Source organism: Medicago sativa, chromosome 7 (genome assembly GCF_051527215.1).
Source record: "Medicago sativa cultivar Bolivia chromosome 7, Bolivia_mono, whole genome shotgun sequence".
Lineage (NCBI taxonomy): Eukaryota > Viridiplantae > Streptophyta > Magnoliopsida > Fabales > Fabaceae > Medicago > Medicago sativa.
In genome coordinates, this window is record NC_140755.1 from 64,374,842 (window position 1) to 64,390,378 (window position 15,537).

Consider the following 15,537-nt stretch of genomic DNA (forward strand, 5'->3'; position numbering starts at 1 on the left):
ACTCGAAAGCAACCAACCTTTTGTCGTCATCAACTCTGGTCTTATCTTCAACTTTTTGTTCAAAACTTCAAGTGTAATGGTGTTAGACTCATGTTTCAAATGAATATTTCTGAAGTTAGGTCTTTCAAAATACTCTTATATTTAACTATAGTTTTTATCAAAACCAACAATTTAAAAGGAACAAATGCATGTAATCAATTTCCTTAAAGAGTGCAGAGTGCAGGTTGGTTGTTGTTTTTTGCTAATTAATATTTGATACCATAGAGTAAGTAAATAATTATAGTGTCATAATGAAATGCTGCCCTTACAAGTCATAAAGGTTAATGAAGAAGTCATCAATACAATACCAAGGTTAGGTATTAAACAAAGAAGTAGTTAAGTAAATCAAAACATAGTCAATTTAATCACTGTGTGGAGCGAGGCTTCTTTCTCCTGTGATGTTCTCCTTCCATAATTTCACCTTCCACACTTCCATCTTTCACCATGCATAGTGCTTAAGTTAAGTGATTATAAAGCTCAGTTCCTTCGATAAGCAATTGTTTATCAAAGACAGCCTGAAGAATCTCAGCAACTCTATGGCACCTCCCCTATGAAAGAGATTAACACATTTTAAGTAATAATAACAATAGTAAATTGGACAACATATGCATTGCTTAGGTCTAAACACTTACTTCACACACCGACTCAGACATTGGACCGATAGAAGGGCCTTCACCACTTGTAGAAAGGCATTCACTTTCCGCGATCGGAGTTTGACACATTGAAGTTGTATCCGGATATGCAAGTTCACGCACTTTGCTTTTCAATGTAATTTTGCCAACAACGTCAAGTTCTTGAAATCGCTTCAGCAATACATCCCACTCATGTGCCAAATCTTCCTCAGAAGGGATTTCGCTAATAGTAGAAGGGCTTTCACCTTCAATGAGAAGAGGTTGACACATTGAAATTGTGTCTAGAAATGCAAGTTCATGCACTTTGCTCTTCAAAGTAATTTTACCAACAACGTTAAGTTTTCGAAATCTCTGTAACAGTGCATCCCACTCATGCACAATGTCTTCCTCTTTCACTTTTTTTGTCTCTTTCTCGAATTGTTCACTCCTAAACACTCCATCCAAACACATACTTAATCTCCTCCAATGTATATGAACTGCCGACAATGGAATGACAACACCCGTAATGCTATATTCCGCAAGTTCACAAGCACAAGGCAAACCATACGTAGTTCTAACTTTACAGTCACAAATAGAATTGTCAACACGTATAGAGTCCACTCGATCATACTCAGCAGTGATATGATTTAGTGCATTCCTGGATACAAATCCCCTCAATTTCCCGTACACAGGAATGTTATGTTTGTGTAGCACCACAGTAATGCTTCTCCCGAATGAAGTATGTATTGCACTGTGTTGCAGTACAAGCATATTATTGATTGCATCCCAACATTCACACATGTCGCCACTTTTATCTTGCATCCATGACTTCCAAGAACGACGTATAGACCTAACCCTAATAAAAATAATAAAGGACTACATCAGATTCAAAACACAATATATTTTCATCAAAGCAAAACAAGTTTATATGTTAGTTTAAGCATACCTGTTTGCTGTTATATTTCCTAGATGCATCACTTGGTCAGTCCATGCTGAGATAATCTTTTCCTTGTGAGGAATCAACCATATATTTTTCGCATATTCCACAAAAATAGGATAATCGGCACATACTTCCTCAAAATGATGCAAGCGCTGCACATACTCAACCACATCAGGAGAATTAATAAGATCACTCCATGCATCAAGCACAGTTACATGTTTCTCCTTCATAGACACCAATGTCTTGCATTTTTGCCTTAGATTCATGGACATGTGATATCGACATAGCAAATTATGTGAACTTGGAAAAACAAATTCAACCGCGTTCATCAAAATAGGGTCGTTGTCAGTCACAATAACTTGAGGAATTGAATCATCTCTCAAAAACAATTCTCTCAACTTCTGTAGCGCCCATTTGACATTATCTAGTCGCTCCGAATCCAAAAAGGCAAATGCCACTGAAAATGTCAACTCGGTTGAAGTAACACCAACAATTTCAAGTAGTGGAAACTGAAACCTATTGGTTTTATATGTGCAGCTAATGCACAAGACAAAATGAGATCCATTCAACAAACTTATTGCATCTGGATGTGCCCAAAATATATCTTTCACAATATCTGAATTTTCAAATCTTCTATGCCAAAAGGCATACTGCTCACTTTGTAACAGGGTTATTAAATCTTGCATCTCCATTGCAGGATCTTCATTGGGTTCTTTGGATGTCAGTAGTGGGTGTCTTGGCAGCAGGTATTCCATATTTACGCTCCTGTTAAACGACAAATATATAAATAATTCATGAGTCTTTCAACTAATTGTCATGGTTGTGAATTGATATCCCTTGAAGAACAAAATAAGGAAGCACAAACAATATTCTTATGTTTTTTTTTACTAATGTTACAAACATTTTCGTAAAATCAGTAACAGGTTCCATTTTGACAAGATGCAATATTTGGATTTGAATTGTTTAACACAAAACTAAACTAAAATTTCCGACAAAAATGTTTCACTGACACCAGTCTTCCCTACACATGCGACATATGGTTAATTACATGTAAAATTGTGGTTAATCATGTAGTTGAATTAACCATTCAGGTGCGGAGTTTATGTGCTAACCATAAACAGATGAGACTAAGACACCTAAGATGTTGGCGGTGGCATTGCGGTTGAACGGGAGGCCACTCTCTTCTCTCCCTCTAACTCGCTTCGCACACAAAAAGATCCTTCGCTTTTTCTCAATGGCAGAACTTGTTCCATCAATTTTTACTTTGAATTGAATTAACTATCTAGTTAATTGAATTAACCACATTTCTAACTGTGTTTTTTAGAAGAAGCTAAACTAATCCACTAAAATTGGTATCAGAGAGAATCGACAATCGAAAGAGCACATTCCAATGTCTCAAAACAACACCACCAGACAACCAGAGGCGGAGCAAGGGGTGCCATGGCCTCCTTAAAGTTTAAAAAAAATTCATTTTTATTAGTTATATATACTCATTTTTAACTAAATGTTATGTTATATACATTAATGTTTGCATTTCAAATCATGTCTTTATACTATAGTAAAATGGTTAGGCGCCTCACCTTCCAGCGCTAGGGACTGTTCGATTTTTTCTTTGTTCATTTTAGCTTTGACTCATATTTTTTGTATTTTTTTAAACGAAAAATGCAAGTATCAAACCATGGTTAGGGGAGCAACATAAAAACAAAAGAACCACTTGAATACAACTTAAGAATCACAATAGCAACATAAAAACAAAAGAACCACTTGAATACAACTTAAGAATCACAATATATATTTATATCGTAAAAATACGACCCCCTCCATAAATTTTTTTCTGGCTCCGCCACTGCAGACAACCCAAGTGGGTTGCAACCATATTTTTAAATTTAACGTGATTAATCAGGCGGGCCTAGATGTGTGAAAAAATGGGTTTTTGAATATCACGATTAAAAAAAATTAATAATGCAATAAGTTTAAAAAAGAAAAAAATTGTAAGTTAAGAAAAGTGGGTGTCTAGAAATTTCCAACCTCTTCCAACCATGCTTGCAGGATTCTGTTAGATGATGCTGGAGGGAAAATTCACCGGAAACTCGTTTCTAAACATCAATTTTATGGCGCGCTTTTTTTGTAAATTAGATAACTTTTAATTACATAGATAAATTATTTAAAAGATAAAAATATTCACTTCTATTTTCAATTTTATAAATATATTTTCGATAAAAATAATAATAATAATAATGTTCTGGCCTAATCCTCTTCTACTACCTTAATTGCTTGCCCTGAATCATTCAATTTGTAACAGTCCACGACCTCTCATCAATGGGACACCGATCATAATGGTTTCTATTCTTTAAAAAAAATAAAATAAATCATAATGGTTTTTAATCATTGCTTGAAAGACATTGCAGCAACATAAGACACCCTTCACATCACTATAAGGCGCACTATATATATCATTTCAATACCTAACTCTTGCCGACTTGAACATTAGAGTGTTTGAATATTAAACTTATTAAATGTATCATTGACCAGTGGGTTCCCCAAGGTTAATAAAGGCAAAAAATACTAGGCTAGGAATTCAGAGGAATAAAAGATACTACCTCCGTCCCGGTATAATTGACCTACTTTGGTTTTTCACACAGATTAAGAAAAGTGCATAGATAAAGGGGAAAGTGGAATATATTGTATTGGGAATGATAAAAGTAGTATTATTTAGTGTTATATTGTATTGGGAATGATGAAAGTTGTATTGAAAATTGAAATGAGTCAGTTATTTTGGGACACTTTTTTTTAGAAAATGGGTCAGTTATTCCGGGACGGAGGGAGTACTTGTTAAGAAAGTTAAAATGAAAATTTTATCTTAAAAATTGTACATTCAACATATTGAAACAACAAAAAGTAATTTTTGTTACTCTCTCCGTTTCAAAATACATGTCACTATTTTACAATATGTACTATTCACATAACTTACTTTGACCATATTTTTTAACTAATTTATAAATACAAATGTTAACATGTACGATGTTGTTTGATTTGTTTCAATGAATATTTTCAAAATATCAAATTTTTATAACTTTTTTATTATATACTATATGGTCAAAGTTGTGTACTGGCATGTGTGCAGCAATTAAATGCGACATGTATTTTAGAACGGAAAGATTATCAAAATTTCATCAATCATTTCTAATTATGAATAAATGATGTGTAATAATGAGATCCACGAAGATATCCATATACGAAACCACTATTTTAAATGCTCTAAGAAAATAAAATAACATTGTACCGTCTTTTTATCTATCTTAACTCTTGCTTGTAACGTACGACTGTTATATTCTAACATTTTTCTTGTGCTGCACTTATTTCTAATTATGAATAAATGATGTGTAATAATGAGATCTACGAAGATATCCATATACAAAACCACTATTTTAAATGCTCTAAGAAAATAAAATAAAATTGTACCATCTTTTTCTCTATCTTAACTCTTGCTTGTAACGTACGACTATTATGTTCTAGCAGTTTTCTCTGTGCTGCACTTATTTCTAATTATGAATAAATGATGTGTAATAATGAGATCCACGAAGATATCCATATACAAAACCACTATTTTAAATGCTCTAAGAAAATAAAATAAAATTGTACCGTCTTTTTTCTATATCTTAACTCTTGCTTGCAATGTACGACTATTATATTCAAGCATTTTTCTGTGTTGCACTTATTTCTAATTATGAATAAATGATGTGTAATAATGAGATCCACGAAGATATCCATATACAAAACCACTATTTTAAATGCTCTAAGAAAATAAAATAAAATTGTACCGTCTTTTTCTCTATCTTAACTCTTGCCTGTAACGTACAACAATTATATTCTGGAATTTTTCTCTGTGCTGCAGTTTTCTCTTCAAAATATCTTTGGTCAAACAATATACTCCATTAGTTTGTCAATTATAAATAAATTTTGATTTTTTAAATTCATTCAATTAATGATGTATGTGGTCCATAATATAGATTATACACATTATTAATTGAATAAAACTAAAAAGATGCTTATCATTTAACAACAAATGGAGTATGTAGTAGTATTTCACTAACATCTTCCTTTTACATTTTTCTTTTATAGTTTTCTTATTTTTCCTTTTATTGACTAAAAAAAGAGAATGATAACTAGTGCTCCAAGGGCAATGGTTAAACATTTAAAACAAATAAGTTTTGATGAAAAAGTTGTGTAATAATTATTTTATCAAAAGTAACATTTTATATTTACAAGACAAAAAATTTATTTGTAGATTCCTTAACGATTGCTCTGAGGACACCGGCTAACAAACAATTAAAAAAAAATGGAGAGGATGCTCAATGAAAAACTGTAAAAATAATTCTGCCCTCATTGAATCTCAACGCTTAGTTACCCCTCTCTTCTTTTAATAGAGGGTCATGAATCATGATCACACACACGAGGAAAAAAAAAAAACGGGAGACAAATTTTGTTGATAACATTCTCTCTGATCTCATTGATTATTTAACTGCGCACAACTTCATAAGAACTTTTCGTATAAACAAGGTCGTTGACTATATTTGTTAAGAAAAAAAGGTCGTTGACTATAAATGATAATTTTTTTTTTGAAAGGTATAAATTATAAATTATATAAAGGGTAAAGCTGTACAGGAAAATAAGACTCAAAAGCCAACAACATATATATAGATATGGGAAATTTTTGCTCTCGACATGCAAAGAGAAGAGATAATAAAATAAACAAGAAAAATGGTGGATTTAAAGCCAAACATGTTTCTAGTGGTGCTAGAGATGGTAACATGGGTTTTATGACTGCTCTCAACATATTAGCAACGTCCACTCCTGTGGACACGACTGACAATCATTGTCATCATCATCATGGAGGGGACGGAGGTGGACATGGCGGTGGTGGAGGTGGATGTGGTGGCGGTGATGGAGGTGGTGGAGGGTGTGGGTGTGGAGGTGGCAGTGGTGGAGGGTGTGGAGGTGGCAGTTGAGGCTTATGAGATTATGGTTGGTCATATAGTTATGTTTTGTAAAAACTTGGTAACTTCCCTACTTACAAGTTACATCCTTATCTCGAATCACCTTAACCTTATACCTCGTATGTGAAATAAATCGTGTTGTAGTTCTATTCAAGTTTATGAAATATCATATCATATATAATTTTATAAATTTCTTACGAGAAACGTTAGTAGTACACCTTTTAACACACACTTTTCAACACACTCTTTTTGATTGGTTAAAATTCAGATGAGACCCACCAAATTTATATGGGACCCACATAATTTGGTGGAACCCATGTGAATTTTAACCAATCAAAGATAGTGTGTTGGAAAGTGTGTGTTAAAATGTGTGTTGCTAGCTTTTCTCAATTTCTATATTTGGATAGTTGAAGTGTTTTAGTATATTATTTTGTACAACGTAATTTTGAATGAAATTTGTGTTTTGTCATTTTATTTGATTAAATTTGAATTCGAATGTCCAAGGAAATACAATTCATCATTGCCTTTTAAAGTAGATGAGTATGTAGCCCATGTTTACAAGTATAAAACTATTGTGTATTCAATTATTTTAAAGTTTTAAAATGTTTTTTTGCAACACAAATGGTACCAATTTTCATGGAAAATTTACACGAGAGATGATTTTTTTTTTTTGTTTGTTTAACACAATATATAAGAGATGAAACTAATTCTTTCCTATTACCTGAAAGCAAAGGAAAAGCAAAGCACAAAATCCAGCAAATACGAGATTGATAGATATGAGAAGCCATTGTGTAGTATTTCACCTTATATTTTATTGCATGATGTAGGACTAACACGTTCTTTATATATATATATATATATATATATATATATATATATATATATATATATATATATATATATATATATATATATATTTTTTTTTTTTTTTGAGAGAAACACGTTCTTTATATATATACACATATAATCAAATTTAAGGAAAAAAATTAAGATTCATAAAAAAAATTCCTCTCAAAAAAGATACATTAAAAAAAATGTGACTAGTTTTTTTTTTTTTTTTTTTTTTTTTATTTTTTATAACTTTATTACATCAATGGAAACATTAATTTCTGTCAAGAAATCAATGGAAACGTAATTAATCATTATTTCACTATAAAAACTGTAAGTTTTTTAGTCATATGAAAACTTTAAGTTAAACTATTTATTTCACTATTCTTTCCATGGAAAGATTTGCATTAAGTCAAACTCAATTTTTTGACTGAAATTCAAACTAACTTGAACTTTGGGTAGAGTTGCTCAATTGATTTGAGTTAAAAGATTAAAGAAATTAAAGAGTTCAAGGGTTAGGATACAAAAGTTCAAGGTTTAGGATACAAAGACTACAAAACTCTAACAACTAGCATTCATCATTAAAAAACTTGAATTGGTTTGTGATTGTTTTGATGTTGGGTGATCTATTAGTGTGATTTTGGTTCTTGCTTTGTATTGAGCTTCGTTTGTAAGTCTTTGGGTGTCTTTGTATCCGATGATGTTCAAACTTTCATCTATAGGGTTGTTAGTGTTGTTTATAGTTGCGGTGATTGTTATAGGGTGTCTTTGGGTGTCTTTGTTATAGGGTTGTTAGTGTTGTTTATAGTTGCGGTGATTGTTTATGGTGAATCTCCCTTTGTTTCATTACCTTGTAAGATGTTAAAATTCTATAATGGATGTTACCGACTCTGTAGCACTAGCATCCACTCAGGGCATGTGCGGTCAATGAGATGTGTCATTGACTCTGACACAACACTGACACATGTGATCGCATTGAATACTGTCATTTTCTCAAATTATTATTTGTGTCAGTCTTGGACATTGAATCATGTTTATTATCGGTTTCAACATGTTAGTGTCAATCCTTCATAGGTTACTCGTGTTGTCAAATGTGGATCGGGGTTTATAGTATCGGGGTTTATAGTAGTTTGATCGAATTTCAGACCTATAGTGCTACATCACCACTATTTGACAACACTTTGTACTAAATACGTTTCACATAGCAATAGTGATTCGTTCAAATTCTGTTACACTGTATAGTGTTATATTACTGCTATAGCCGATATTTGACAACACTGCATGTTTATGATTTCCACCGAAAAATGATATTGGATGAATGATGTACCTTTTGAATGTAGCTCAAAGTTAACATTTAGTTGATGTAAATAAAGTGGAACAGTTGATGACCTCAATTGTATTTGTGTGTTTGTGGGTAATTTTTTTTTTCTTCTTATTTTGTCCTGAACTAGTAACAGCACAAGATTTGTCTTTTGTAGTCTGGGTTTGTTGTTTGCTTTTGCTACTCATTTGATTTATCGGTTTCTCCTTGGATTCTTCGTTTGTATTTTACAATTATTTGTGTGGAGGATTTGATAAAATTTACATACCAGTTGTCAAAACATGCTATATATCTTGACTGGATTTGTAAACCTTTTATCCATGTAAATTGCTCATCCAAATATTGTTTATTGTTTACTGCTCTGGCATCATTGAGGGTCTGTTTGCTCTGGCATCACTGAGGGTTTGTTTCAAGGTCAGTCTGGTGTTATGTTTGGTATCATGGTGCTGGTGGCTTTGCGCCTTTGCTGAAACCACGGAGCCACTATGATTTTGAGCCTTTGCAAAATCGTAGTGGCTCACTGTGATTTGGGCAAAGCCAGTGCATAAAAAGGTGGTTTGATTTTTCCCTATCGACTTCACACAACGCACAAGAAAGCATAACGTCCGGAGGGAGGGCATTTCTTCTACTAAGATTACACCACGTCGGAATATGATCGAGCTAAACCCTCCAAGAGAGGGCCACCACCTTAGACGGAGCCGGATTCTTCCACAGTTGGGTAAAAACCTTCATCTCCTCTACACTCCAATTATTCTCTATAAATTATAATCCATCTCTCTTCAAGCTTAGCATACTACTATTCATCATTGCCTTGTTGCTTTGTTCTTTCAACTATTGTTCGTGTAGTAAGGCAATACAATTCATCACTGCTTTGTTGCTTGGAAGGGTGTGGCCGCACGGGTTCAAATCTGCCGGGGTGAATTCTAGAATAAAACAGTTTGGGGGATTCTGATTATCAATGTAACTTAATTATTTTGAATATTTGAAAGTGACATGTCTCTTTGGGTACAAGGTAGAATCCCAATAATTAACCACAATCATATACCTCTTGCATGAACATAAGATGATTTTTTTTTAAAAGATTTGCTCCTTCAAATGGGAAGAAAGCTGCTTTCCTCATGAATTACTATATGATAACAAATTCTTGTAGTTTTAATACAAATATATATCCTCAATGATTTGGGTAGATGAAAACAAACTATTCCACCGTCTACTTTTTTGAAAAACGTATCACCCTTTCCCACTCCAATAGGATACTTAAGACAAGGCAAATGTCCTATAATAAATAATTTTATTCATGATTCCTTTACGCTAAGTAAGTTCGCTCAAAATTGAAATGAAGCAGTCTAATTAATGATCAGATATATATTTTGGACTCAAGATAAGGCTAGATGAAGAAAAATACATCATTGCCTTGTGTTGCTTTATCCTTTCTACTAATGCAATTATTCATCACTACCATATTTTTTTTGCTAGGCTGGATTATGTAGAAAGGTACAGAAAATGGGTGAAATTGCTTTAAACTAGTTGGTATTTCAGAAGTATACACTTTACATTTTGGGTAGACATTTTCTTTTTTGAGAGAACATTTTGGGTAGTAATGTCTTCTGGATTGTAAAACTAGTTGATATTTCTCTGAATTTTTAATTTAAAATCTTTTTTCAATAAGGGGAGTAAGTCATTCTGCTCCTTATGACAATGTAGCTGTTAAAGACTTAAATAGATCGGTATATCATTTGTGAAGTTTTGACTAATATCAACAGGTCACACTGATATCATTAGTACTTGGTGCCATTTGTGTAATTGGTGTTAGTGGTAGGTTATTTAGTATTTACTTTTGGTTATTTCATATTCATGAGTTGAAATATGACTTTGTGAATGAGCATAACACATTGTAATTGTTCAGTTAAGTATAGTCTAATGGAACTTGAAGTTGGTCATATGGAACTTGAACATGAAAACCAAATATTTATACGTCTCTCTTTTATATAAATTTTTTGCGACGGAAAATATTATTGGTTTTATGATATTTATTGTATAATTTTAATAGTGTGACATGATAAAATATATATACTAGAATAAACAACAGTTTGTATGATTCTGATTTCTATTGTAATTTTGGTTTATATTTGATACGAGGAAGGCAATCAAACTAACATAAGAAAAATTAAAACAGTTATAGCTACTAATGACTCTAAAATTAATTTTTAAAATTGATTTATACTCAACTTTTAGTGTATGTTTTGGTTTTGCATTGACAAAAAATGATTTTGTAAAATTGATTCTTGGCTAAAGTGAGTTGAAGGTAAAATAATTTATGTTGGAATATATTTATCTAAAAGTGGGTTGAACAATAATTTCAGTCTTAAAATCAATTCAGGAATCAAAAGCTTCAATTTCGATCGAGAGAGAGAGAGAGAGAGAGAGAGAGAGAGAGAGAGAGAGAGAGAGAGAGAGAGAGAGAGAGAGAGAGAGAGAGAGAGAGAGAGAGAGAGAGAGAGAGAGAGAGAGAGAGAGAGAGAGAGAGAGAGAGAGAGAGAGAGAGAGAGAGAGAGAGAGAGAGAGAGAGAGAGAGAGAGAGAGAGAGAGAGAGAGAGAGAGAGAGAGAGAGAGAGAGAGAGAGAGAGAGAGCAATTTTATGAGTAATCCAGTCCCCTTGCACTTCCAAAGGGATTTTACTATAATCACAACTGATTACAAATTGCTCAAGGACACTTCCAAGAGACTTCTTTATGCTCAAGCACAACTGCAAGAGACTTCTATGCTCTAGGACTCTCTACCTAAAGACCTTTGCTCTAGGACCCTACCTAAAGACTTCCCTTTGCTTAAGCACAACTACTTAAGACTTCCCTTTACTCAATCCCCACTAATAGAGACTCCTAAATGATTTCACCAAGAGACTTACATGCTCCAGCACGTAGGCAAGCGACATTCTAAAATGTTTGCCCCAACTGCAAACAAGTTAATTTGCTCTTACACTTTTGTGTTATTAAATTTGACAGAGTGATGGCACATTAAAATAGCAGAGTCTTGTTGCTTCTTCTACAGGTCTTCAGCTCCTTTTATATGTAGTGATTTGAGAGATGATAGAGAAGAGTGCCAACGCAAATAGAGTCGTTGATAAACTTTGATCACGAACCATGGGCCTTTCCCTGATATGGATAATCTCATTGAAAAGTACTTTGAATTTTCTTTGCTAAATGGAGAATTATCCGTTGCTTTTCTCATTCCTGACGTTCTTTGTTTGATTGTACACGTAGATGGAAGAAGACAAGATAACTACTCTACCAGATGCTATGATAGAGACAACTCACAAAATAAGACAAAACCTTATGTGGATTCTGGGTCCCTCAGATCCAAGTAGCTTGTCAGATTATGTGTCTGACGTCCTTCACATAATCTGTGGAGATCACTCCCCAGCTTCTGTAAGACTTCCTTCTACTAAGGACATTGACTTCTGTTTGATCTTCCAGTAGATTTTCCTCCATAGTCTTCTAAGCTTCTCAATCCCTTTATGATGCTCTTCATATGATCCTTCTTCACGATAAGGAGATCCTGCACACTTGAACATATGCTAGTATACCAATTGTTCTTCAATACTTTGTTATCATCAAAACCCAAGACAACTTGTATGAACCATTCTTATTCTAACAGAGTTAACTCACGCTGACACTTTTAAGATCAGTTCAATCACTTTTTAAGCCGTTGACACTTATGTGGGCCCGAGGTCTCTCCAAACCTAACATGATAGTTTCCCATCATAGGGCTTTCTATATATAGATTAAGCCATTACCAAGGAGCTAATTCATTCAGAAGTCAGTTGACTGCTTAGCTTATATACATAAGGCAGAGCATCCTTGGCTCACATTATAGCACATAGGGCTTCAACGCTACTACAACGTTTCGCTAACTCGAAGCGCCTCACTATGAGAATCTAACTTCGCAAACGCTCGCCTGAGTCTTGAACCTTTGCGCATTCACTTTCTCAGTAGCAAAAACGCTTCTCTTTGACCCTTAAGTAGAAGGACAAGAAAGATATTTTTTGTTTAATTGCTCCCGCTTCCTCGCATCCACGCTCACTAAGCCAACTTTGCTTTTTGGGAGGTTAAAACTGCGGTTGAAGCGGACATTACGAAATGACAGCATCAAAGATTATATACAGTCACAATTATTCTGGACTGCGTTCAGGAAAAAGTGGCCTACTTGAAATGAAAGAAATGGTGAGCACTCTTGTGTTTCAACCCCACTATCACTATACTTTGAATTATTGTGGGGCACAATGTACTTACAGCCTCTACAATAAGCAAGTGAATGGGGCCAGTGCGTGGCCAACATAACAATTCATCAAGCCATTTCTCGCCTTCACTCCCTAAACTAAATAGGAATCAGGGTACTTTACAAAAATGGGGTAATTGCTTCGCACCTGACTGTGATAGCCCTCGAGAATGCAAGTTCCATTCGCAAAGCCCAAGCCAAAAGTGAGTAGACCGAACTTCATGCTTATGTGAGGTTCTTTCATCTCGCTTGTTCATCTTGTTTTAAGTACTCGACGAAATAATAGCAGAAGAGAAGAGATTGGACAATTGAGTCCATTCGTTATCACACCTATTTGAGTCGGCAGTCCTCCTTTTATTCTAGCCTTGCTCGCCAGGGAAGAGTATCTCACATAACCTTTTTTGCGTTCGGGCATGCCCATATTTAGCGACCTACTGGATGTTTGATCAAGAAAGGAATAAACAACACGAGTTGTCGCGCTATCAGAATACAATGGATTCAACAAGCACGTACATATAGGTTAGGCATATCGAGTGGCAGTTAACTCCAGTTGAGTTAAGGGAATGAGTAATTTTGAAAGGGATAAGAGCAAATTTCCTTCAAGTCATTCTTATAGTGTTTTGTGCACATAGCTACTTCGTTTTGTGGCGACACAAACATTCAACACGAGCAAAATGTTAAATTATCAAGTTCCAATAGTTTTGACCGACCGACACCTTCATGATCTTCGTTAACCTCAATAAACTTGAGAAAGATTCGACTATGACTCACATTCTATGGATTTTGAACTAGCGTGTCCTTCAATCAATTGACAGAAACTTAATTGATCCTAACTTAGCATGTCAGCCGATTATGGCTAAGAAATTATTTATTTTTAGATTTATTTTTTTAGATTTAAATAATATCATATCATTATTTAATTTATCTATAATATTTTATCATACATCGATGCTTTTATTAGGAGCCTACATAAACATATATGATAATTCATTAAAAAAAAAAAAACATGATAGGCTATAATTATATAAGGTTCATATCTTATCACATGTTTACAAATCCTCTTGCAATTGGACATACAATCCTCTTATCATATTTAACTCTGTTATATATCTTCGCCTCATAAAATCAAGCTGAGCCTTAAGTCCACCCCCGATTGGAGAAACTATAACTCCATAAGCTTAGTATCTAAGGTACTAATGGCGAAAAGAAAACTGGTACTCCCTTGTTAAGGACCACTACCTATTAGCTAGCCTCACTGAAGATAAAAAATAGGTACTTATTAAAGAGGAGTTATACAAGCACTCTCTTTTCCTTCACTTTTATCCGATTTTATTTATAAAAAATATTTGGGTCAATAAAAGTTGATGTACTTGATCTAAATTTTTAATCAAATAAATTATTTTTTGTTGATCTAAATATTTCTTGTAAATAGAACTGGAAGAAGTAAATTTGTATTAAAATAAATAAATGTTGTTGAAATGTAATGATCAATAGATCTATTTAATAATTTTGATTGAAGTGCTGAGTTGGAGAAATAAAATGTTTATTTGATACTATTAATATTAAAAAGGAAAGTGTTAACAATTGTCCTAAGACCATCCACAATGCAGCACCCCATTTGGGTGCTTAAATGGATCCCGAACGTACACATCATTCATTTTATAATTAATACGTAATAAGCACTCAATCTTTCCAACCCAACACCACAAAATAATTATTAATTGGGTCCCAACAATAACTCTATATCATTACATTTTAACAATAATTTTTATACTCATTCATAATTATATAATTTTAAAATATTGAAATAATTTAATCATAAATTATTAAAAAACAAACATTTTTATTTTATTTTTATTAATAATTCAAGAAAAAGTTAAAACTTAAAAAAACAATATAACATGAATGATGAAAAATTGCATATTTTAAATAACAACTAATCTTGTTGACTATCACTCCCAAAACGGTGCCAAATATGCTTCACAAGATCATGTTGAAGTTGAAGATGAGTTTGTCTATCTTGAATTTGTGCTCTCCTTTGTAGGTATGGGACAAGATTTGGATGAGGACTATTATGTATTTCATTCCTTGCAACATCATTTTTTAATATCAAAATAATACAATAATTAAATATATAAAAAAAATAGAATTAATTGTACATGTGGGACCCATGAGTAATAGGAGAGAGAGGGTGCCTATACAAGCACTCACATTCATAAGCACCATATTCATTGGTGTCACAAAGGGGATGCCTATTTACAGGGCTTAATAGGGGAAGGACTCCCCATTGTAGATGGTCTAAGGTATGTTAAGAAATTTAAAATGAAAATTTTATCTTTAAAATTGTGCATTTAACATATTGAAACAACAAAAAGTAATTTTTGTTACTCTCTCCGTTTCAAAAGACATGTCATAATTTTACAATGTGTACTATTCACATGCTTACTTTAACCATATTTTTAACTAATTTATAAATACAAATGTTAACATGTACGATGTTGTTTGATTTGTCTCAATGAATATTTT

The 15,537-nt window shown here is 33.2% G+C and overlaps 1 protein-coding gene across 1 annotated transcript; it reads right to left on the minus strand.

Annotated features, from left to right (window-relative positions):
• Positions 1-266: 266 nt before the first annotated feature.
• On the minus strand, positions 267-3,716 carry LOC146907654 (PKS-NRPS hybrid synthetase cheA-like). Its single transcript, XM_085724400.1, has 4 exons — positions 3,619-3,716; positions 1,597-2,355; positions 672-1,506; positions 267-587 (listed from the first exon to the last, which is right to left on the minus strand). The coding sequence occupies exons 2-4, from the start codon at positions 2,343-2,345 to the stop codon at positions 495-497; spliced, it is 1,677 nt and encodes a 558-aa protein (XP_085580526.1). The 5' UTR covers positions 2,346-2,355; positions 3,619-3,716; the 3' UTR covers positions 267-494.
• Between the last annotated feature and the right edge of the window lie 11,821 nt (positions 3,717-15,537).

What these genes read in the sequence shown, in the direction of transcription:
- LOC146907654 (XM_085724400.1), bottom strand. Translation starts at nt 2,345, where the DNA reads ATGGAATACCTGCTGCCAAGACACCCACTACTGACATCCAAAGAACCC. An exon ending in GGAAATATAACAGCAAACAG is followed by an intron (nt 1,507 to 1,596) that starts GTATGCTTAAAC and finishes TATTTTTATTAG; the next exon opens with GGTTAGGTCTATACGTCGTT. An exon ending in TGTCTGAGTCGGTGTGTGAA is followed by an intron (nt 588 to 671) that starts GTAAGTGTTTAG and finishes TCTCTTTCATAG; the next exon opens with GGGAGGTGCCATAGAGTTGC.